Genomic DNA, 23,811 nt, shown 5'->3' on the forward strand with positions numbered 1-23,811 from the left:
AGGCTTCTCATTGCGGTGGCTTCTCTTGTCATGGAGCACAGCCTCAAGGGTAAGTGGGCTCAATAGTTTTGGCTCCCAGGCTTTAGAGCACAGGCTCAATTATTGTGGTGCTCGGGCTCAGTTGCTCCATGGCATGTGGGATCTTCCCAGACCAGGGATTGAACCAGAGTCCCTTGCATTGCAAGGTGGAGTCTTTACCCACAAGTTACCTGGGAAGCCCCAGGAGTTTGTTTGGGTTGCTGCCCTGTGTCTACTAGACCCAGCACAGTGCCTGCACTGAAGAGGGGCACAAAGGTAGAAAATTCTTTCCCCAGCTTTCAGTCTCCTTCCCACGGACTCAGGCTGGTCCCACAGAGGTGGGCCACCTCCTGCTTCCAAGAGGGTGAATTCTCCCACCCTGCCCACATTACTTCATTCCCTGCCTGGTCCGGCAGTGAGCTCTGCCCTTCCTCATCACTGAATTCCCAGCATCACATAGGGCTGTGCCTGGCACACATAGGGTTGCCAGATTTAGCAAATAAAAACACAAGCCATCCAGTTAAATTTAAATTTCAGATAAGCAACACATAAATGTTTAGCGTAAGTATGTCCCCAATACTGCACAAGATACACTTATACAACAAGCTGTTCATGGTTTGTCTGACATTCACATTGATCTGGCAGCCCCACGCACTCATGAACTTCCATGAGTGTGGGTAGTCAGGTGCATGCTTCTTCCAGAACACCTCTGTCCTTTCCTGCTTCTGACTCAGCCAGGGGCTCTGTCATCGTGGGAAGACTTTCCAGTTGTCAATGCCCTCATCTGTAAAAGAGAAAATAATATCATACCAGTTTCTCCCCTCCCAAGATTCTATGAGGATTAACTAGCCTAACTGCTAATAAATAGATTGCTGGTGGCTCAGACAGTAAAGAATCTGCCTGCAATGCAAGAGACCTGGGTTCAATCCGTGGATTGGGAAGATCCCCTGGAGAGGGAAATGGCTACCCACTCTAGTATTCTTGCCTGTAGAATCCCATGGACAGAGGAGCCTGGTAGGCTACAGTCCATGGGGTTGCAAAGAGTCGGACACGACTGAAGTGACTGAGCATGCATGCACGCTAATATATATTCAACCCTCTTCTTACCTACTTCCAAGCCACTGCCTCCTTCACCTCTTTGGATCACCCCAGGCAAAGGCACTATTAGCATTCCCATTTTGAAGAGAAGGAAACTGAGAGATGAAAGTACTCGCTGAAGTCACATGACTGTGTCCCACTCATCTTAGGAGGTGCAGTTGCCACCACCACACTGACGCCCTGCATTAGGCCTCCAGGCAAAACTCACTTTGGAACCAGGGCGGAAACCAATAACTCGTCCCCGGTGACACCATCAAAACAGTGTGATCACAGTGTAGGTGCTCATTAAATGTTCCCGTGCTGTTGTCCCAGACAGATCAACCAGAGGTTGATATTGTGGGTTTGTTTTTTTCATCCACTGAATTAACTGGTTATTTTTGCCAGCCATCGGTTTAACCTGGATTGTATAAAATGCTGCTCCATTTCCAAGACAATCAACCTGTGTGATTCTTGTGGCCAGACAGGCCAGATCAGCTGCATGAGACTTCAGGAGGGTAGAGACAGCTGCTCCTGGCCTCAGCCAATTCCTGGCACTCAGGGTTCACTACAGCTCAGGGAATGTCTGTTGTTTGAATGACTCGAGGAATGGCTGAAAGGAGGGGAAATGCTGGTGACCCCCTGTGGCCTGACACGTGAATGGGGCTCAAGGTCATTCCCAGGCCCTGACAACATTCTCACTGCGCCCCTGCACCCCCAGCCCTGCCCTCAAGGAATGCTCAAGACTCTCCTGCTTTTCCTCCAAGCTGCTGAAGTTAAACTGCAGCAAGACCTTCCCCCTCCTTCCGTAGGCATGTTGGTGAGACCTGCCTCTTCTTTAAGGGAGGGGCTGAGACTGCCTTGAGTCTGTGACAGGGGTCCCCTCCATGGTAGGTCCTGAGCAGGCCCTCCCTTCTGGGGCCCTGGGCTTGGCTTCCTCACCAGCAAGTCACCCTGAGCTTGAACCCTCCAGAAAAAGCTTCCGGCTTGTGCTAAGAAAGCAAGAGGCATCACTGTGCCCAGTTGCAGAAGAGACCTCACCACTTCCTGGGCTGGGTTTCTCTGAGTTCTGTGAGATACAGCTACGGTTCCATAACTTTTAAGCCTCCCCCCACCACCGCTGCCTGCCCCCTCCCCGCCCTCTCCCCCCAATGCAAAAGCTGTCTCTATTAAGAAAATTCCAGGCAGTTCTGGGATATGCAGAGGATATTTCAAGAACTAAATATATTTGGGGCAGGGGGTCTGACCTGGGTTCAGATTGGAACTACTCCATGTGTGACACCCCCACCCCGCCAGTTTCCGTGTCTGTAAAATGGGAATAATAATATACCTGCCACCCAGAGTAGGTGTCAGATGGCCTTCTTGTTTGGTAAGTTTCTGGCACAAAGTAGTAAGTACTTGTTAAATAAATAGAGACTCAGGGCAGGGTCTAGGAGAGGACACACCGAATTGTTGAGAGGATGGAGATGTGCCAGGGAGGGGGGCCTCTTACATAATATTTTAATATCTTTTTAATTCCAGGAGAATGTGTTCTTGTAGCACTTGTGTAATTAAAACTTGAAATAAAAGTACACCCTCGCACTTCCTCCCGCGTCTTTAGAACTCCGGAGCCGCTTCTCCCCACCTCGCCCACCGCAGGCCAGTGGCCCTTTGGGCAGCAGACCTAGGGTGTGGATTCCCCCCGAGCCTCGCTGGCCCGGACAGTACAAGTCCCCGACACGTATTTACATGACAAGGGTTTCTGGGCGTTTCTCGGAGCAGTCCGGGGCTTGTCTACAGGAGTTCTAGTTTTCCCCAGTCGACCTCCTCTAGGTCGAGATAAATTGCGCGGGGGGCGCAGTGGACTTGGGGCCTCTTGGAGCTGCAGATCTGGAATCGGGGAGTTGACTGCGAAATCAGGTAACGGATGACCTGAAGGGCTCCCCGCTTTTCCCTAATTTCCCCTGCCCGGAGTCCGAGGGACCTCGTGTTTCTTTGAAGGGGGACAAGCTTCCCCCCAAAGCCTCGGTCAAGGACCTCGGGTTGGGGGGAACGCACCCACAAAGGCTGGGACCCAATCCCGCTCTCCCGGGCCTGGCCTGCGCGGGGCAGAGCTTCCAAACTGACTGCCGTTTGGGAGGGGATGCTGCACCCTTCTTTCGCCGCGCGGGTCCCGGGTCTACGCGGACCGCTTTGCTCTGGCCCTTTAAGAGCCCGCCCCCTTCCCCGTCACCCCGCCCCGCGGCCCGGGGAGGGGGTGCGGGAGAACCTCGGCGGGGATTGGCGCAGCGCGCGCCCCCTCCCCGGCCCCCGCGCGGTGGGAACCGGCAGCCCCGTCTAGCGCTGACGTCAGACCGTCTGCCTGCCTCCGACCGCGGTCTCGGAGCGAAACCCGATCTCCTTGGACTTGAATGAGGAGGAGGAGGCGGCGGCGGCGGAGGCGCTCGGCTGGGGGAAGCTAGCAGCAGAGGCTCAGCCCCGCCGGCAGCGCGCGCCCCGGCTGCCAGCCCATTTCCCGGACGCCACCCGCGGGCACTGCGGACGCCCCCGGGGCTGCGGAGGGGCAGCCGGGGGGGCGCAGAGGAGCGCGGCCCCGAGCACTGAGTCCCGCGGCGCCCCGGTAACTTGGCAGCGCCCGGAGCCCGGCGAGCCGGGGCGCGCCTTCCCCGCTGCGCGCCTCCTGCATGCGGGGCCCGAGCGCCGGGCGCCGGCCGGAGCCCCCCCCGGCCGCCCCCGAGCCCCCTGCGCCCCGCGCCGCGCCGCCGCGCCGTCCATGCACCGCTTGATGGGGGTCAACAGCACCGCCGCCGCCGCCGCCGCCGCCGGGCAGCCCAATGTCTCCTGCACGTGCAACTGCAAACGCTCTTTGTTCCAGAGCATGGAGATCAGTGAGTGACCCCGCGCCCCCCTCCCCGGAGGCCCCGTCAGGTTCGGACCCCGAATCGAGATGCAGATGCGGGCGGGGGCCCGGGCCGTGCGCGCCCCCTCGGGCTGTGCGCCCTGCGCCCCGGCTGCGCCCGCCGCGCCCCGGGCGCGCCCTCCCGGCTCGCGGCAGCTGGCGGCCGGCCCGGCTTTGTCCCGCGGCGCTGAGAGCCTGGCACGGCCCCCGCTGCCCGCGCCCCGCCCGCCGGGACTCGGACCCGGGGCCGAGCGGCGCAGAGGGCGACAGGGCGCCGTGCGCGGGAGGGCTGGGGCGGGTGGATCCTTGAAGTTTCCATTTTATTTCCCTAAGGGGCAGTCGCAATGGAGCAATTAGGCCGGCTCTTTATCAACTTTGGCTTGGGGGCAGCGGGGGGAGTCGGGCGTGTGAGACACTGTCTGGCCTGCGCGGTGTCTGGAGCTCCGGGTGTGTGTCTGGAGTGTGCGTGGCGCTGTGGGTCTCGGTCTGTGTGAGTGGGTTTCCGTGCCGTCCGTGGAGTGTGCTCTGACTGTGTGTCTCTGTCTGGGTCTCGGCTTCCCTCTCTGTGTCTGGCTGCCCCTGGAGTGTGTGCCCGAGCCTTCTTGGTCTCTGGGTCCCTCGGTGTTCCGATCTGGGTGCCTCTTTTGAGTGTGTGCGTCTTTCTGAGGGTCTGGGGACCATTTGTGTCCAGGTTTCTGAGTCCAGGGCTCAGCGCTGGCGAGACGTGGATCCTGAGTGTGTGTCATTGTGTGAGTGTCTGTGTCCCCGACGCACCTATAAATAGCCTCTGTCTGGACAGCTTGGCTCAGTCTGGCTGGGACGGTGGTTGCAAATGAGTCAAAGTTTGGGGCTGTCTGTATTTGGGACTGACTTGCTCCGAAAGGGGGAGGTAGACTTAGGGTGGGGAGGGGAGTGTTTGAAGCTTGGTGCTAACTCGCCCTGCACTCGAAGAAGTTGAGCGGGGAATAAGCTTGGAGTCCCAACATCCGTAGCCCACCTAGGTGGGCTTTGGTCTAGGTGGTGAATTGACTGCCACCCCCCAGGGGACTGCCTTCTAGCCTATACCCCCTTCCCCTGCCCATCCTTTTGGGGACCTCTTGCCTCTCTGAGCTTCACATTCCCAGTCTTTGCTCCCAGTCACCCCAGGCGGGGGTGGCACACAGCCCTTCCCCGCAAGGGCCAGCCTTCCAGCTGGGACCAGGAGTCCAGAGGCAGCCGCCACCAAGGCGAGGGCAGTCACTGGGTGACTCATAAGCCAGTTTCCGCAGGCGGCTGCCACAGTTTTCGGCCCCTGAGCCTGTACAGTGAAGCGCAAGAGGTAAAAATAACCCGTGACCGGCCAGGCTGGGGCAGGCTGGCTGGCTTTGGTGGTGGGTCCTTCCATCTGCCGGTCCCCCCCCCGCCCCCCACCTTCCCCGCCCTCCAGTCCTGGAATTGAAAGCCTTGCTCCCCCCCACCCCACCCCTCCCAGCTGCCCCGAGCCAGGCCAGTGAGATGCCAGGAGAACCTGCCCAGAGCCAGCGTTTGCGGAATTGAGTTGCACTATACCAGATTGCTTCCAAAGGCCCTTTGTGAACTCAGGAGGCTAATGAAATGCACGAGGATATTATTAAAATATGTTCGCACACGTTTGGAGAGCCTCGTCCTTCAGTGGTGCCTTATTTCTTCCCCTCCTGTAAAGCTGCCTTAGGGAGCTCCCCCTGCCCCACCAGAGGTCGGCATTGGCAGCCAGAACTTATCCATTATGAGGGCTGGGCACAGTCAAATGTTCCATTCTTCTTCCTTTGTGTTCAGAACTTTTTAAAAAATTCATTTTTATTTCTGTGCCTTCTTGGGCTAACTAGCCCTAACTTGGCTGACACGGAGGGGCTGTTAAGTCTGTTGCCTGTTGTGACTGCTGCTCGTCGGCATCCGAGAGGGACCCTTGAGGTTAGCGCCTGGAACCCGGGCCTGCTCCAGCTGGCCCCGAGGTGGCCCATTAGTCACCATGTTCCGTGTATTTTTTACACACGGCCCCTGCTTCCTGGAAGAAAGCCCAGGGCAGGGAGGGAAGCGGACTGTAAGGCGCAGGTATAATATAACAGTTTGTTGCAGGTGCTAATCAGGTTTCCCGGAAATGGTCTGATGAGGAAGCCTTTAAGGCCTGGAGTTTCTTTATACAAAAAGGAGGAAGGAAGGATGAAAGGAAGGAAAGAAATGGACAGTGGCCACTGTGCACTTCCCGTGGTCTCAGTTGGGGGTTCAGGTAGGTCAGAGTTGGATTTGGAGGTGGGCTGAAGGGCAGTGCCCAGGTGGAGAGAGATGGCCCTTAAGTCCTCTGGGCCTTAGCTCTCTCATCTGAAAAAGGACACCGTGATGGTTGAAAAAAACAAACAAATTCTGCCATCTTTCATGATGAGACCTCTCCCCTCCAGTGTCTGGCTTGAGTAGTGCTGGGCCCTGGTGTGGACTTCAGTGGCACCAGATTTCACACTCGGGGTTCATACCCTCAATTCAGAGATGCAGGGAAGTGACAATGAGAAAAACTTTGCCCAGGCCCGCAGTCAATGCTTAGACATAGGTACTCGTGGAATGCACACTCCATCTTGAATATGGAATGGGGGCCCCAGAGTAGGAGCCCACCCACCTTCACCTTGCGGGCTGGAGATCAGCAGCATCTCCTTTGCCTCTGGGAGACTGGGAACTGGGTGGGCTCTGAGGATCATCTTGACTTTGACAAGACACTGCCCAGACTCTCCAGGGGCCCACCTCTTTTCTGAGATTCAAGGAGGGCTGCAGTCTGACGGGAATTCACTGTTCCCAGAACATACCCCTTGAAAAAATATACCCGTTTTGTAAATGAGCCAGGGGTCTTGGAATCAGACACAGCCAGCTCGAGTGACAGCCCACCAGAGGTGATCACTGAGGAGTCAGATGCACTGACTTTTGAGGAAAGTATTCCTCCTGGCACATGTTTGCATTTTTCTTGGCATTCTTTGACCTCTTTTTAGTTCTTCTGCGTCTGTTAGAAATCACCCCCTTTCTCCTCCAGCTTCTGCTTGAGACTTCTGGGGGCAGACAGGTGCTCACTCTGCTTTCTGGACAGACTGAATTGTGGGGCTAGACAATAACCAGCTGTTGGTTCTGGTGGCAGTATTTCAGGAGGATCCTGGGAGGTGCCCCTGCCCTGACTGTGCCCTACACCTCTGCGGCAGTGTCTAATGTGGGAGCTTTTATTTTTTAAACACTGGCATCATGAGCTTCTGATTCCTCTTCTCTGACCTTTCCTCCGATCCCGAAAATCTTCTTGGGCACCAGAGACTCAGAAACTCCTAGGACAACCCAATTTTCTGGCAGTTTGTGTGGCACGTGTGCTGTGCATGTGTAACACTTGAATCCCGGGGAATGTCAACCCAGGCTCTAGGATGCCTGGGCCAGACAGTTCCTTGCTGGGACTAAAGGGACGGTTGTCTTGGGTGTTGGCGTATCACCCAGCATCCTGGCCTCTACCCTCTAGAGATCAGGAATAGGATTGTCCTCCCCCCACCAAGTTGTAACAACCAAGAATGTTTCCAGACTTTGGCAGGTGCCCTCTGAGAGGCACATTGTCCCTGGCTGACCATCGCTGTTTTAATCAGTTACTGGCTTTTCCAAGGGGACTGGGTTGGGGAGGAGGGCAGAGATGATCATCAGTTTCCTTCCGAAACCAGTCCCCATGAAGCCCAAGTTGGCATCTGCCACTCATCCACGTAGCCTTTATTGAGGGCCTGTTGTGTGCCACACGGGGAAGATTGGGGCTCCTTCTTGATGAAATTTCTGGTTTTCACCTTGAATTTGCTTTTACCACCATGAAAGACGCAGGCAGCCGTGAAGACAGATATTTCAGGTTTCTGGTTAAACTATTGATTCAACACCAGCTTTTATACCCGTGGGCCCTCTCAGTTGGGACTTTTAACCCACATGTTTTCTGTCTGGGTTTTAGGTTGAGGTGCTGCAAGAGGCTGAGTTTTGACTGGATCTCAGGTCAGGCCCTGGGCCATGTCTTCCCAGGAGGCCTGGGTCAAGCCAGCTATGTCGCCCAGTGTGACCTGAGGTCAGGGGTGAGCTTAGTGTTTGTCAAAACACAGAATAACTAGTGGCTCTTGTGCACACATGCTTACACAGGCACACACGTGCATGTGCACACACACCCCTCGGCATGCAAACACACACACACACACATATGGGTTCACACAGTCAGCTGCTACCCCTTTCTGCCTTTCCTGCCAGCTTCTCTTGGGGTTGGGAATGGTTACAGCTTCTTCTGGGCATGTGAGAAAAATAAAAAGGGAAAAAGTGCACACACACTTCCTCCCCGATGAGTTGTGCAAATATATGCACTCTCCCTTCAAAAGAGAAGGGAGACAGAGCTGTGGGTGAGGCTGCAGGGGAGAGGAGGCTGGTGGCAAGGAGTGGGGGGGAACTTCTTATGTTTGGGACTGCAAGATGTGAAAGATCACGTGCACCCCAGTAATCCCAGAGCAATCAGCTCAGGTGTGCCTAGGTACCCGCCTCCATGTACCTGCCCCACCTCATCTAGCCCAGGGCCAGGGTTTTTAAATGCTTATGATTCCAGCAATTGTCAAATCATAGGAAAGTGTTGGAGAGGAGGGTGCTGGTGGTGGACCCCCACCAGGAGGGCCCGCGTGGCATTGTCTCCTCTCGTGTTATCACCCACAGAGAAGTTGGCAGGCAGCTGGGCACCTGGGATCCTGAACAAAGAGGAGCTCTGACAGGTTGAGTGTTGGAGGCTATATTCCTGCCGGCCTTGGGCTCTTGTGTGGCGCATGTGCTGAGTAGCAGATCAAGGCTAAGGACCCATTCTGTGCTTTATAAAAGGAGTTGTATGCACGTGTGCCTGTGTGTGCGTATGAGGTACCCTTGGTTGGGGTAGGGCTGGGTGCTCTGTGTGCCACATGCCCCTTTGTATTTGTGTACCTGTGGAGCAGAAAGGATGTACCTGCTGCTTGGGGGCTTCCCGAGGCCCAAAGGGGACGGCTCAGGGTGGCAAACTTGTCCTCAGGGCGGGGGAGGGGGGGCTGCAGAGAACCAAGGACAGAAGTGCCGCCGAAAGGGACATGGACCCCGTGAGGCCAGATCTCCCAGTTTCAGGGGACTGAGCTAGATTTTGTTGTAAAACTCCTGGATTTTAAGTACAAGCAATTCCTTGTTTTCTCACCTGCTCGCAGACCCTTTCCAGCCAGAGGACCGCAGTGGGTTCAGAGCCAGAGGGATGGAAGCTCCGCCCCCATATCAGCATGCTGGCTATGTCCCTTGTCCCTCGGCCCATCTGTCAGGCTAGGTGACAACAGCTCCCATGTGCTGGGGTGTTGTGAGAATTCTCGAGGAGTCTGGCCTGCTGTTTGCACCCTGTGTTCCTGGGGGTCGGCGGTGACATTGGTGGACTTGGCCCAATGACCTACTCGTCCTGTCCCCAGTGGTCACACTGTGGCCCTTCACCTGTTGAGAAGACCTTCAGAAGAGGGTTTCCCCACTCTGAGCCTGGGGTGCCAGAATTGGCTGGGAATGTTGGAATGAACAGGCCCACGCGGGACCATGACCTTGAGAATGGAGGTGACTGAATATTTGTGTGTGTCATAGTTTCTGGCTGGCAAACCCCCAGCACATCCGCCCTTGGTCTAGAAGCTCCAGACATCTCTTAGGGTCCCCTGCTGGGTTCGTGGAGCCCACAGTCCACTTTGGAGGCAGAAGCTGGGCTCTGGGGCTGTGTGAGGCCCTGAAGTCAGCACCACCCTGACCTCAAATACCCACTGGATCCATTCCTTAAGATGGGAGCTCACAGCCCAGAGACTCAAAATGGTGTGAGGCTCTTGTTTTGAAAATTCATTTCCATTTTTAACAAGTGACTGTACGGGGACCAGGGGGTGTCCATCATAAAGATACTCTAATCTTCTTTTCGGGGAGGGGGGCAGATCCTCACGTCTCAGCCTCTGAGCCACCTGCGTCTGAAGTCGCGTCAACTTCTCTTTCGTTTGGGTGACAGCACAAAATCAAACCCTGACACCATGGGATCTCGCCAGGGCCTCCTCAGGCACCCGTGAGGTGTCTGTCGGCAAGCTGGGAATTGGCCTGGAGTGGCCCCAACAGGAGCTGGGGCTTCGGCACCCCGAGAGAGGCCGAGAAAGGTTTGGGGCATCCCCAGGCTTTCCCAGAGCCACAGAGCAGCTTCTGTCTTCTGTTTCCAGGGTGACTGATGGATTTTTGTTTCCACTCCCTTTCCTAGCTGGATATGGAGAGCTTATTATGTGCCAGGCACTGGTGACGCATTTTTCTCCATCTTCAAAACAACTCTGTGAGAGCTGTTGCTGTCACCAATTTGTAGATGCAAATAGTGGGGATCAGAGAGGGTAAGACACTTGCTCCAGGTCACACAGCCAGGAACTGATGTTTTGCTGGGATTCATATCTCAGTTCCCTGGCCCTGCAGCCCATGCTCCCGTGATTTCTTCCCCATGACACCACGCCAACTCCCATTCATTAGGGAGAAGCACCAACAAATCTCAGGCACACAGTTGTGTCCTTTTCACTCTAACAGTGCGCTGGCAGACTGTTCATTGGAAAGGTCTGCATCAAACACATGTCTTGCATCAGGCTATTGCTGTCTCCAGCTCCTTCCCCCACCTCCAAACTACCACCATCCGATCTGGTGTCAGGGGCTTGGAAAGTCACCCAGGACTGTCCCTGGAGGGGCCATATCTACTTTTCCAGAATTTCCAGGTCATCCGGGGTCTGGGCATGCCAGCCTTCTGGCCAAGGTGAAATGATGAGTATCTAGACTTTACAGGGGACCTGCGTGGAGCAGGGCATCCCAGACTAGTCATTCCTGTTTGGGCTCCAAGAGCCCTCTGTGGGTCTCTCCTTCCAGACCTGTCCGTATTGTTGAATGTTGTGTAATGAGTTGTGGCATCTCTCTCTCTTCTGGTTACCAAGTGCCAAGAGGTTGGAGATAGTATCGGTTTTGTTCATTATATCCTGAACCAGGTTGGTACCTTGTGTATGAGGGGGGATGGAAGGGAGTGGGGCGGGACAGACAGACTCCTAAAAGATTCCAGGCAGGACAGGATGTGGTCAGGATGTAGACCTGCAAGACCATCCTTTTGGGGTTCCATCCTGGGCCTCCACTTGCCCCTCTGCAGAACAGAGGGCAAGCTAACACCTACTTCAGAAATTGTCAAGACAGTTGCCCAGCAATCAAAAGCACCTCTGGCACAAAATGCCGTTTTGAATACTAGAGAGATTTCCACTGTTTGGGGCAGGAAGTTGTGCCCCCTCCCATCCTCCTCCCACCATCTCGCCTGAAGACCTCAGAGCCGCACGTGGGGGCAGGTGCAGAAGCCCACGCAGACACGCCCCTGCCACCGCCGCCTTGCCCAGGGAGGTTGGGGGTCTCCCAGTGTCACTTTAGTGCCACTAGGCTTCCCAGGTGGTGCAGTGGTAAAGAATCCACCTGCCAGTGCAGGAGACTCAAGTTCGGTCCTTGGGTCAGGAAGATCCCCTGGAGAAGGAAATGGCAACCCACTCCAGTATTCTTGCCTGGGAGAATCCCATGAACAGAAGAGCCTGGCGGGCTACAGTTCATGGGGTCGCAAAAGAGTTGGACACGACTGAGCACACACGCAAGAGCTTAGAAGTGACAAAGGCATATCACCAGGACCTGCCCCACATCCCCAGAAGGAGGATTTCCAGGGCACCTCTTTTCTGCACACACTTGCTTCAGACTTGGGGTGTTTTTCAGTTGCCCTTTCCACTTGATGTTGGCCCCAACGTGACTGTGAGACCCGTGGATTGGAAGGGGTGAGGCAGCTACTGTGAGGTTCCAGGTATTGACTGGATCTTCCTAATTTTCCCATAGAGTCTGATAATGTATTTGTTTTTCATTGGGGTAGGGGTGGAAGGAAGAAGGGATAAGTCTCTGGACTTATTGTCGGAGCCTCTCCACTACACTTGCTCCCATGTTGAAAGCATCAGGAAATGTGGAGTCTGATTTTCTCTTCTTTCCCTTCAGATGTATTTATGGGAAGAAAAAGTGAAAGTGCTTGTCACTCAGTCGTGTCTGACTCTTGTGACCCCATGCACTGTAGCCCACCAGGCTCCTCTGTCCATGGGATTCTCCAGGCAAAAATGCTGAAGTAGGTTACCATTCCCTTCTCCAGGATGTCTTCCTGACCCAGGGGTCAAATCTGGGTCTCCTGCACTGCAGGCAGATTTTTTACCATCTAAGCCACTAGGGAAGCCCTCAGATACATTCATAACTACAGTCAGTGTACTGTTGTATCAGTGGGCTTGGGAAACGGCTCTCCGGGCAGAAAAGAGAGCTTTACTTATTTGGTAATGAGTGTAAAATCTGAGTGACTCTGACCTCCACAAGCCAGCTTTAATGTCCCACTGTCCACTGTCCTCTAGAAACACCTCCTGGTGCTCCACGCGTGGCACCAGTGCTCGGCTCCCCAGGGCTGGATAGGTACAACTGAACCATTAAGAGTCATGTGGATTTGAGGCACCAGCTTCCCTTCGATGTTTGGAGAAGTGGTCCCGTATCTTTTGTCCCTGATATGGACTTTGGTGGTGATGGGGGCTGGCAGCAGTGCCACATTCTACTTGGGATGGACATCACTTCTGCATGATATTGGCACAGAGTAGATATTCAATAAACAGTGAAACAGTGGGTGAAAGAGTAGATTATGGTGTTCCTTCATTTCCCCCAGGGCCACTGGGAGCCCACAGTGAGGTTCTGTAAACTCCTGGCCCTTGGCCTGCCTGCCAACCTTGACCATACAGATGGGGGAACACGTGCAGGTCACGTCAGGCTTTAGGAACAGGAGAGTCTCTGTTGGTCCTCAAGGTCTACAGGAGCTGGTGTTTCCATCCCTGGCTTTGCAGGTGGGGACCAAAGTGACACATTCAGCCATGAATCTGTTTGGGTGTCAGTGGTTAAGGATACAGAAATACATGTTTTAATATATAAAACCATGTTCATGCATGTTTGCTCAGTTGCTTCAGTTGTTTCCGGTGCTTTTTGGCCCTGTGGACAGTAGCCATCCAGGCTCCTCTGTCCGTGGGATTCTCCAGGCAAGAATACTGGAGTTGGTTGCCATGCCCTCCTCCAGGGAATTTTCCTGATGCAGGGATCGAACCCACATCTCCTATGTCTCTTTCACTGTAGGCGGATTCTTTACCATGAGCCACCAGGGAAGCCCATAAAACCATGTATCATTGGATATAAGAAATACATATATTTGTAGGATAAAACATGCAGAAAATTTTAAGATGGGTGCATTCCACCCAAGACTAGGAGACATCTCTGAGGTCCCTCTACTCAAGGCCGTGGGGGGACCTCCCCACCTCTCCCTGTGCTCAGGACTGAACCTGAGGCTTTCCTTGGCTTTGCCCTGGGCTCCCTTGGAGACGAAATCAGGCCTCTCAGGCTCTGTCTTCGGAAGCAATAGAAGTGGTCGCTGAGTCCGTTTTCCTGCACATGTGCGGCATAGAAACTGTCCTTTCTCTAAAGAGGTTTTCTCAGCCCCACTCATCTTGGGTACCTGGTTGCCAACTGCTCATCCAGAGTGGATTTTGCAGGACAGCCCCACTGCCCCTTTGTCCTGCATTGCCCGAGATGGTCCAGGCAGCTGCTGGTAAGACGGGCTGCCGCCCAAGAGTATCAGCCAGCGGTGAGCTCAGGTTTATTCTCACTCATGGGACTTTGCCCACCAGAGTCAGACACTGCTGATGGGGATGCTTTCTGCTGTGCTCAAGCTGCCCCATAAGGTTCAGATGCCTGGCCCACAAGCATCAAGTCACGGGCTCAGTTCTTGGGTCAGGAAGGTCCCCTGGAGAAGGAAATGACCACCCACTCCAGTATTCTTGCCTGGAGAATCCCATGGACAGAGGAGCATGGCAGGGAGCCACAGTCCATGAGGTCGAAAAAAAGTCAGACACGGCTTAGCAACTAAAGTACAACAATAAAAGCTGCCCCATAAGGTTCAGATGCCTGGTCAACAAGCATTAACCCAAGCCCTTGTGGGTTGATCAGTCCCAGAGGCTACATGTCCACTGGGGAAGCTCAGAATTTGCACGTGGCCACCACAAACTGTTTCTGAATCAACCCAAATTTTATGCCAGGTAGAGTAGCCAATATTCCTCCAGTGGATGTCAGTTGAGAAGTGACAGAAGAGTTTGGTGACTGTAGGTCATGTGTTTCAAAACCCTGACCAGGGAAAGGAGAATCTGTATGGTCTGTTGTGGCTGCTACACTTAGATAAATGAAATAAACGTTAATACCAAGACATTTGGTAAGACTCGGTGCATATGTGCTTACTTCCAGACATCGCTCATGTGGCTATACATTTTAAGGTCTTAAACAACTGTCCAAAAGAAAGTAGAAAGTGAAGCTGGGGCAGGGAGGCTCCTTTCAGCCTGGGGAGCCCTGCAGGACTGCCAGCGCCCCCGTTTTGCAAATTCCCAAGTCTGAGAATTCAGGTTGGTCATAGGTCTAATTGCCTTCCTGAAAACAGTTTAGTCGGTAATAATTCTGTAAACCTATGAATCAACTTTGTGCAAACACCCTGAGTAATTTCTTTGTTCTTTTCTTTCTCCTTTGTAATTGGTGTCTGTAAAAGCCAAAGGTTTGGTCCTGGGGAAGGCATGATTCATTTATTGGTGTCTGTGCTGCCCCGTTATCATGCAGTCATTTCAGAATGCCGTCGCGGTGAGCCCAGGGTGATTCATAAGGGGCTGAACCGAGCAGCCGACGGGGGTCACGGCCATAGGGAAACGATTTTTCCTAATCTGTTTATGGTATGGGAGAGGGAGGTGGCTGTATTGAGGTGATGGGGAGGGTGTCAATTACATTGGTGAGTATAACCGATTAAATAACACTGGCCAGCCCTTTGAGCATCCCTACATTTGCCACTGTTGATGGACCACAACTAAATGCACTCCTATCTTGGGTATATCTCTCCCACATTTATGGATGCCAATCTCTGAGCAGGCTGACATGTAAGGACACCCCCATCAAGCCTCGAGCAGAGTTTCAACCCAAAAGCTGCAAAGGCAGAGAATGTTGCCTTTTTAAAAAGTCTCTGCCCTGGGTCCACCATGGAACAGTTTAAATATCCAGGCTTAAGGGTCTTCCTAGGTGGTTCAAGTGGTAAAGAATCTGCCTGCCAATGTAAGAGAGGCAAGCTCGATCCCTGGGTCAGGAAGAGCCCCTGGAGAAGGAAATGGTAACCCATTCCAGTATTCTTGCCTGGAGAATCCCATGGACAGAGGAGCCTGACAGGCTACAGTCCATGGGGTCGCAAAGAGTCAGACACGACTTAGTGACTGAATACACACAATACACATGCAAGGGCCAGGGGCCACTCCTATCCCCTCTCCATTTCTCTAATGAGGATAGTTATTAGATGTTTGCAGTTGTCAAGACTGCATTAACCTTTAGTATGTGAAGACTTACAGGTGGAGCTGCTATTGTGTCTAGTTTTATTAGTTACTTTTGGCCCTAAATAAAAATGTCACTGTCCTCCCATCCGGAGTGTGATTAGAGTCACCTGCTACGTGGCCTAGAGGTACAATTATGATTCCAACCTCCAATCGTCCACATAAATCTAGGCCCTGCCTGCTAGTGCATAATCCAGAAGTTGGTCTGTTGAGATAAGGAATATTCCTTCCTGCGGCCCATTCTCCCGATGTCCTCTTGTCCGGTTTATTTTGTCCGTGTGACTTGTTCCATTATTTCCTGTCCTCTGCATCAGCTCAGGTATCTGTGGATTCCCAGCTCCTCTATGTCTTTAACATAGTTAGAAGAGAATCCAGCTGGTACCTCGTGAGCTGCTTTGTGACTTTCACAGTGTGGATCAAGAATGAGTACATGGCATTTGAGCCAGCACTCCCCTTGTTGCCCGTGACAGACATTGCTAATCGATCCCAGCATGGGGGAGCAGCAAGGGCTGTGGAAATCCTGGAAGAGGAGGAATCACTCCTGAACACAGCCACCGATACTCCCCGTCTGCTTAGCATGTTACACGGAGGCCCTTGGGCTGCCTGACAAGTCAGGAACCGTCCCTACTGTCAGATCTAAGGCTGTGCCGCCACCTCGATGTGACCCAAATCCCAGCTTCCGCTGTCAGGCCTGGGTTCCTCACAGTTCTCTGGACTTGTTCCTGGTGAGATCTGGAACGAGACCCCTACCGGTGTTACTCTCACCCCCCCAGACAGTACTTCAGTTGTCTTTCTTTACAGTCAGGGTCACCAACTCAAACATCACAGAAACCTCTGTTTTCACCTTGAATGTGTATTGTGGAGTTCCTTTACACTCTAGTGAGAATGAGCTCTGGACCCTTCTCTGGAATAGACTCAGGAGATGGGGATGGGATTCAGAAAAAAGAGCAGGAGAGGAGAGAAGCTGGGCAGTCAGTATCTGGGGACTGAGCTCCCAGTGACTTACTTTGTTTTATTTTTTTGGCGATCGCCTTCGTGGCTTTTCGAACCCCAGCTAGTCCTGCTGATGGTCTCGGATGCTCACTGAGCATCATGCACGCCCTGTGGCAGCCTTGTTGGCATGGAGGAGGCGGAGCCGGGGCACGTGCCAGGGTGCGGAGATCGCCAGCCTGGAGCAGAGCAGGACTTGATCTTGGGCCGCTGGGCTCCAGAGTGTCTCCCCCCAGCTTTATAACCACCTGTCACCCGTGTGCTGGTGTGGCTGACTTCAGGCCTCCTGCCTTTGCCCTCCGGCTTTTGCAGCTGGCCTGGCGTCCTGTTCCTCCCTCCTCCACACACTCTCCTTCTTGGAATGGTCATGGGCAGCCATCCCGGGGCTCGGGGCCAGCGGGAGCAGGGCTCTATCCTGGGTTGGATTGCCGCTGACAGGAGAAAGGGGTCATGATGACCTGTGGGGTGCTGGGCCCTCGGCAGAAGCGTGAGAAGAGGGTCCGGAGACCATTCCCACCGAGGACCCTCTCCAGTCCCCTTCTCAACCCTGCTCTTCTCCGTTCTGCTGACTGTGGAAGCCACAGCCACAGTGCCTCTGCAACCCTGATCCTCAGACGCACCCCAGGGTGGGAGCAGGGCTTCTTAAAACTCCCCAGGGAATTCCAGGGTGCAGCTAGGGTTAAATCCCACTGGGCTGGCCCCCACTCGGCAGTGCTTGCAGATAGAGGAACTGAGATACAGTTGAGGAAGTACCGGAAACCTGGGCATGAAACCCTTCTGTGGCTGATGGGAGCACTGCCACTAATAATGTCATCACTGTGAGGACAGCGGGCTGGCGGGACTCCACGCAAGCCAGGCTGGAGCAACGCTTGCAAGCTGCACCATGAGTCGGGCAGACGGGCCCATGGGGCCCGGGCCTTGCCTTCCAGCACCCGTCTGGAGTTCCAGGCCAGGTGCTTGAACAGCCAAGCAACACCTGAGGCCTCTGTTCGCCATGTTGCAGGGGGTTGGTCTGGGGCCTGGTGGCTTGAGTGGTAGCCAGGGGCTGTATGTTACTGTCTGTTGGGTAACGGTGGGGCGCCTGGTTTCACCAGGATGAGGATGAGCACCCAGTGTCCTGGCTTCCTCTTCTGCTCCCTGTGGCTGCCAGACATGGCCTGAAACCTGGCCTTCGACTGGATCTGCCCCCTCCTTTTACCTCCTGCATTCTTGGTTTAACTCTCTGTGGGTTTCTGCTTCATGGGGGTGGCACCTTGCTTCTTGAAGGGGCATCACACAGAGGCGGGAACAGGGCACTGGTGGGCTTGTAGCCGAAGGCAGACTATTCCAGACATAAGGTTTTCCCATCACTGAAGCCCCCCGATGATCCCTGCTCATAACCTCTGTCCCCTACCGTCTCTCCCCATCTTCTCCCTTCTTAATTTTGTTCATGTAAAACAGGCTTAATTGAAACCCAGGGTTCTTGTGAGAAGGAAGACACTGCAAAGGCCCAGTCAGATCTCACCAGCTGCCCCTTCTCTTCTCTTCAGTTGTTAAACTTCCTCTTGGAATCTGTGTTTTCCCCTGCTGTGATGTGTTTATTGAGGTATAATTTATAGACACAAAGTGCACAGACGTTAAGTGTACACTGTGATGAGTTTGGGCAAGTGTCTATGTCTCTGACAACCATCCAGGTTGAGAGGAAGGTCCTTCCGGCTCCTCACAAGCCCCTCTGCCCCTTGCCTCTCCGCACCTGCCCCCCGAGGCAGTCACTGCAGATTCCATCACCAGAGATTAAATGTTCCGAGTGGAAAGCTTTGCATAAATGGAGTCCCACCGTATGTTCTTTTTGTTTGCTTTCTTTTAGTCAGCCTCCTGACTTTGAGATCTGTCCGTGTTATGTGTCTCGGTTGTGGTTCCTCTTTATTTCTGAGCAGCTCTCCATTGTATGGATGAACCATGGGCTGCCGTTCACACAGGGGAAAGCCTCGTCAAAGGGGCACATGAACCCAAGGGAATGACTGTTTAATGGTGGAATTCCAGGAGCCTTCATGGGGAAGAGGTTTAATAACCTGAATCTGAGCCCCATAAACAGGCATCGAGGACCTGGGCGTCTGTCCAGCTCCAGCATGGGGGGCTCAGGATGGTGGCAGAGGCGTTGGAAACTTAGCAGGCCATACTTCTGCTGCCACCTGGCACGACTGCACCAGCCGCAGAGGCCAGTCCTCCAGCCTGCCTCACCTGGCCCGCATTCCTCTGCAAGGAATGAGGATGTGGGTGACCCCAGACAGGTGTGAATCATGTCTGGGAAGGTGGTTACTCAGAGGCAGAGAGCACTGAGGCTGAGTTCCTGCTGGCTGACGCCGATGGACAGTTCGGACCTTGGGATGGAGCTGTGTGTCCTGGGGGTTGGGCATGCCTCATTGGAGAGTGTGGAGCTGGCAGAAGGGGTCCTTGACACTTGGACTCAAGTGTTGCCTGAAGAAGGAAAGGACCCTCGCAGAGTGGCTTTAGAGACAGAATGCGTTTAGAATCACAGCTCTGTCACTCCCCAGGCCTCAGTTCTTCATCTGTAAAATGGGGATGCTAGTAAGTGTTCTGACTCTCTGGGCTGCATGTGACAACACACAGCTCACTTGCAGGTATTTACTGAATGCCAGGCACCATGCCACATGCAGCTTTGCAGGAGCTGCTGTTACTAGACTTGTTTTTCAGATGGGCAGACAGTCCAAGGCTCAGAGGACAGGAGTCACTTGCCAAAGGGCACACAAGGATAATTGACTGAGTTAGATCTGGGACCCCCATGATACCACTTGAGTCATAACCTCCTGACCTTGTAAGTTCAGAGAAGTTGACAGACCCCAAACCGACTGGCAGCCCATGAGAAAACCTTAGATGGCATGTGGACGGGCATTTTAGATTTAATAGTTATGTTTTTAGGTTAAAAGATGTTGAATGTAAATTAGGAAGGATGGGACAAGCAAAGTGCATCATTGATTTCATGAGTGTTGCTTAAAACAAGGCTACGTAGTCAAAGGGATTGAATATTTACTTTTTTTAGATATCAAGAAATTTAAATTCCTGTAACAGGGTATTTGGAAATGGCAAAGCTCAGGAAAGCTGGTTGAAGTGATGTTTAAGGTGCACTTACCAAGGAGTCCTCGGGGGTCTTTAATAAGCAATTATAGGCTCACAGCACTTTGCTCTTTGCCCCTCTAGGGTCAGCTGGCTGTTTAAAGGTCGGGGTCAACTCAGTTCTAATGAGATCAAGGTCGCAGGGTCATGTCAGAGGTGGGAAGCCAAGGGGATAGTTCATGGGCAGGGAGTTATGGATGGAGGGGGAAGCCCCCGTCCTTCCCCTAGACACACAGCTCCAAGCAGCTTCCTGCAGGTGACAGGCTCTGGCTTTATGCTCAGGAAGGTGGGGAGAAGCCAACCCATTGCCCTGGCATCAGTGACCTGCTCCGCACAGCTGTGTATCCTCGGATCTCTGTATGTGTTGGAATCAAGATTTCTGTGTTCTTTCTTTGTAAAAGAAAAAAAAAAAAATCTCTGTAGTTTAATTGCCCTCCAGTGCTTGGAATGATGTGATATTTTGCAGAATAGACCTGATTTATTGTGTAGGCGCCTAATGCACCTTTTTGGCTTTGGGGAGAGGCAGGCATAAGGGAAGTACAGAGTCCCATGGGTCCCAGCTCCGTCCTGGGTCTCACAGTGGGGCATGGGCTCCTGACTGGCTATCTGCTGCACTGCCCCCACCATCCCCTGATTATGTCTGGGATACGCCCCTGCATTGGGGGCAGTCCTGCCGCCTGTCTGACTTGGGGGTTGGCAGAGCTGTGTTTATTTCGACTATTTTCAAAACAGTCAAAGCATGTGACAGACGGTGGAGGGAGCTGTTTGAAGACCCCTTCTGAGGCTGGCATTGAGCGTCTCGGCGGGTGTCACAGCTCCCTGGTGGGCCCCACTGGAGAGGCTGGTCTGATGGGGAGAACTGGGCTTCCTTCCAAAGAGCCTCAGACTCGGACCTTCCTGCCCCTGCACCCCCAGTCTCAGATCCCAGGCCTGGGGCCAGCCTGAAAGATCTGAGAGGAAAGGGCAAAGAGGCCGCTCTTTCAACCCACTGGCCTTACTTGTGGGAGCACACAGCCTCGGCTCCCCTGCCCTCTGCTCATCCGGGCCTGCCGCCTCCCTGACTACCTGTCTAGGAATTTTTATTGCAGCCCACAGAGGCATTGCAGCTCAGCTGGAATGTGGAAGATCCTGGGCGTGTGGCAGGCGTCAGACCCATGGGTCCTGGCCCCTGGGTGGGAATGCAGGCTCAGCAGCCCCTGGCCTGCTCACCGGTGAGCTGGGCCAATGCAGTTCCACTGCCTGGGGGCCCATCTGGCCTTTGCACCCCCTGGTCCCACCTCCTTGATTCTGGGTAGATTTTGGTCTGACCACTTCCCCAAGACCTTAACCCAAGCCAGGGGCTAAATCAGGAGCTGATTGTGATCAGGTGTGAAAGCCAGGAAACTAGTCTTAAGAGTAAGAGCTCTGTGTCTCAGAGAACAAGGGCCAGGACTCTGCCTGTAATGTGGAGTCCTCCCGGCATCCCCGGCAGGACTGTGATCACTAGGTCCCTTGTATAGACACGCACACGCTGAGGCTGGGAGGGTGCTGCCTGAGGGCTCATGGCTGGTGAGTGGTGGGCCGGGCCCTGCACCCCAGCAATCTGGCTCCCATACTTATCTGTGTGGGCTACAGGCTTGGCCAGGGAATGGTTATGGTCCTTGTGGATCTGATCAGCCTTGCCATTCAGCGCCAGGAGGGACCAGCCTGGCCAGTCCAGGGTGGCCTGGGGTCGCAGAGCTCTGCCCTTTCTCTCGACTCTGAAGAGTGTCCAGGTGAGGTGGCAGTGGACAGAGGGGCCCCAAACTCCAGGCTGACTGGTTCCAGCTTCCATGGGTCACCCCATCAGTGGGTTTCAAGCCAGCAATGCCAGCCGGCATGGGAGAGCCGTCCTGCCTCTTCTCCATCTGGCAACCTCGGCTCTAGAGGAATTCTTCTGCGACTAGGAGTGGCCGTGTCCATCCCTTGCCGGCCTCAGGCCACGTGGACACCCAGCTTCCCTGAAGGAGCAGAAGAGGGGGGCTTCTGGGGGAGGGGCCAGGCCCTTGCTCCTGGCTGCCCTGTGGGTATCAGCCCCACCCTGTGGTTCCAGGGGCACATCTGATGTGCATTGAAGAGGAGCAGCCTTCAAAGTCCTTGTTGAGGCCAGGCCTGGAGTGCGGGGAGTGAGCAGGCAGCCGACCCAGATCCAAGGAGAAGAAATCCAGGCCCCGACCTCTGAAGCTTAGGAGACTGTCCTTGGGGCAGCTGCCTCTGCTCTCTGAGCTTCTGTTTTCTCCTCTGCAAAATGGGGGTGGTGAGAGCCACCCACGTTATGGGGTCGTAGTGAGGACTGCGGGAGAGAAGACTGTTCAACTGAGTGACGGGTACCTCGTAGATGCTCCACCAGTGCAGCCTCTCCTATGGTTAAGATGTGGCCAGTATTGAGGGAGAGATGGCTTTGGGAATCCTAGGACCTGCCCACGAGAAGGGAGGAAAAATTGGCGTGGGAGCCCTTGGCTCCAGTGGGGAAAGTTAGACAAGGGTTTGAGGCATGCATAGGAGTTCTACCTAGGGAAAGTTTTCTCCCGTGAGGTTAGAGGTACCAGCCCCTCCCAGGAACATTCAGGGTTCTCTTCACCCCACTGTCCACAGGAAGTAGAGGCACAGTGGGAGTGGCATTAGAACTGAGGCTGTGGGTACTAGGGAGGTGGTCTGAGCCACCTGTTGTAGGTGTATCATGGACGAGACCTAGACCTGGAGTTGTGGACCTGGCCTCAGCCTGCTCTCTAGCCTCAGGCCATGTCTTCCCTGCTCAGGGAGGGATGAGGGTGCTGGCATCTACCAGTCTCCACTCTGACCCGTTTCATTTTCCACTGCAGAGGAGTGCTTTCTTTGGGGGAAAGTTCCCTCTTCCCTCCCCCCAGAGGCCAGGAGAAGAGTTCTGAGGAATGGGAGCTGCTGCTTAACAGGGGGCCCCCCTGCAGACCCTGCCCGTGGGCCTGCTTCCCTGGGCTCCCCGGGCACCTCCTTCACCCTTGTCTCATCCTTCCCAAGAGACCCTGGTGACCCAGTCCTGCGGCACGGCGGGGGACCTTGACTCCCGTGAATCTGCCCCTCTCCCTTCAGAGCCTGCCCCAGGCCTGTGCCCACCCCCCCCCCAACTCCAAGCCCTTCTGTGGATGCAGGAAAGGAGCCCTCAGCCCATCCTAACTAACAGGTGTGCTGGAAGGCTGGGGTGGGTGTGTCATCTATTATTTTGTGCTCATGTAGGAGCCTCACTAATGGGTAGGTTGCCTCAGTATTTCATTCGTGAATTCAGCACATTTACTGAGCACATTTACTTCCCACGTGGCTCAGCTGGTAAGGAAACTGCCTGCTAAGGCAGGAGACCTGGGTTTGATCCCTGGTTCAGGAAGATCCCCTGGAGAGGGGAACGGCTACCCACTCCAGTATGCTTGCCTGAAAAATCCCATGGACAGAGGAGCCTGGCGGGCTACAGTCTGTGGGGTCGCAAAGAGTCAGATGTGACTGAGCACGCACAGGGGACCACGCTGAGCATCTACTGTGTGTTGGGCCTAATGCTCTGGAAGGTCACAGCCACGAGAAAGGCAGCCCCACTTGAGTGGGGCAGACAGGAAGTAAGGAAACCAGTGAACGTGAAACAGCTTTCCCCAAATCCCACAGGAAGAGATGGGAGAGGAGGGCCTGGAGGCCAGGGCTGGCTTTCTCTGTTTCCTCTGCTTTTCCATCAACCTTGTAAACGGGGGTGTCCCATGGGACCAGTGCAACCCGTTTTATCAGATGCATGGGTTCTTAATTCAGATGTGGAACTGAAAAAGAGAAACTTCTGGACTTGCCCACTTGGGTGCTGATCTGGAAATTGGAGGTGTGCCAGGAGTCAGCATTTTTATGTTTTCTTGTAGGAGATACAGGTTCGAGACCCCACGGTCCTGGATTCTGATGAGCAGGATCCCCAGCAATGCCGGCGTCCAGGGCCTCCCCCCCATCCACCCAGGGGTTGTGGTGGGTCAAGACTGGCCTTGAAGCCCTTGTGCCCTCACCGAGCATTTCCTAGGACAGAGGCCCAGCAGAGGAGTCACCGGCTAGCCCGTGCGCTGCTTTTCAGGCTTCTGCCTTTTCCATGAAGACCTCTTGAAATGCCCATAGCAATGTTTACCCACCCTAAAGAGATAATGATAATTTCACAGTGAACATAGCCTGATTCTTCTGATAGAAAAAAGTGATACATGCTCCTTATTTAAGAAAAATTCAAAGAATTTGATAAATGACAGAGACAAACGT

General features: G+C 54.1%; 1 protein-coding gene across 3 annotated transcripts in view; it reads left to right on the forward strand.

Annotated features, from left to right (window-relative positions):
* Positions 1 to 2,910: 2,910 nt before the first annotated feature.
* Positions 2,911 to 23,811, forward strand: part of PMEPA1 (prostate transmembrane protein, androgen induced 1) — a 57,629-nt gene continuing 36,728 nt past the window's right edge. Inside the window, exon 1 of one of the 3 annotated variants that reach the window (XM_070472472.1) lies at positions 2,911 to 2,991. Coding sequence is in view for 2 of the 3 variants with exons in the window: in XM_070472469.1 (XP_070328570.1) it covers positions 3,845 to 3,959 (115 nt within the window). In the remaining variant the exon portion in view is untranslated. Of the gene's footprint in view, positions 2,992 to 3,304; positions 4,000 to 23,811 lie in introns of those variants that run through there. The other 2 variants (XM_070472470.1, XM_070472469.1) reach the window with 2 other exon arrangements.

This window comes from Odocoileus virginianus, chromosome 9, assembly GCF_023699985.2.
Source record: "Odocoileus virginianus isolate 20LAN1187 ecotype Illinois chromosome 9, Ovbor_1.2, whole genome shotgun sequence".
NCBI lineage: Eukaryota > Metazoa > Chordata > Mammalia > Artiodactyla > Cervidae > Odocoileus > Odocoileus virginianus.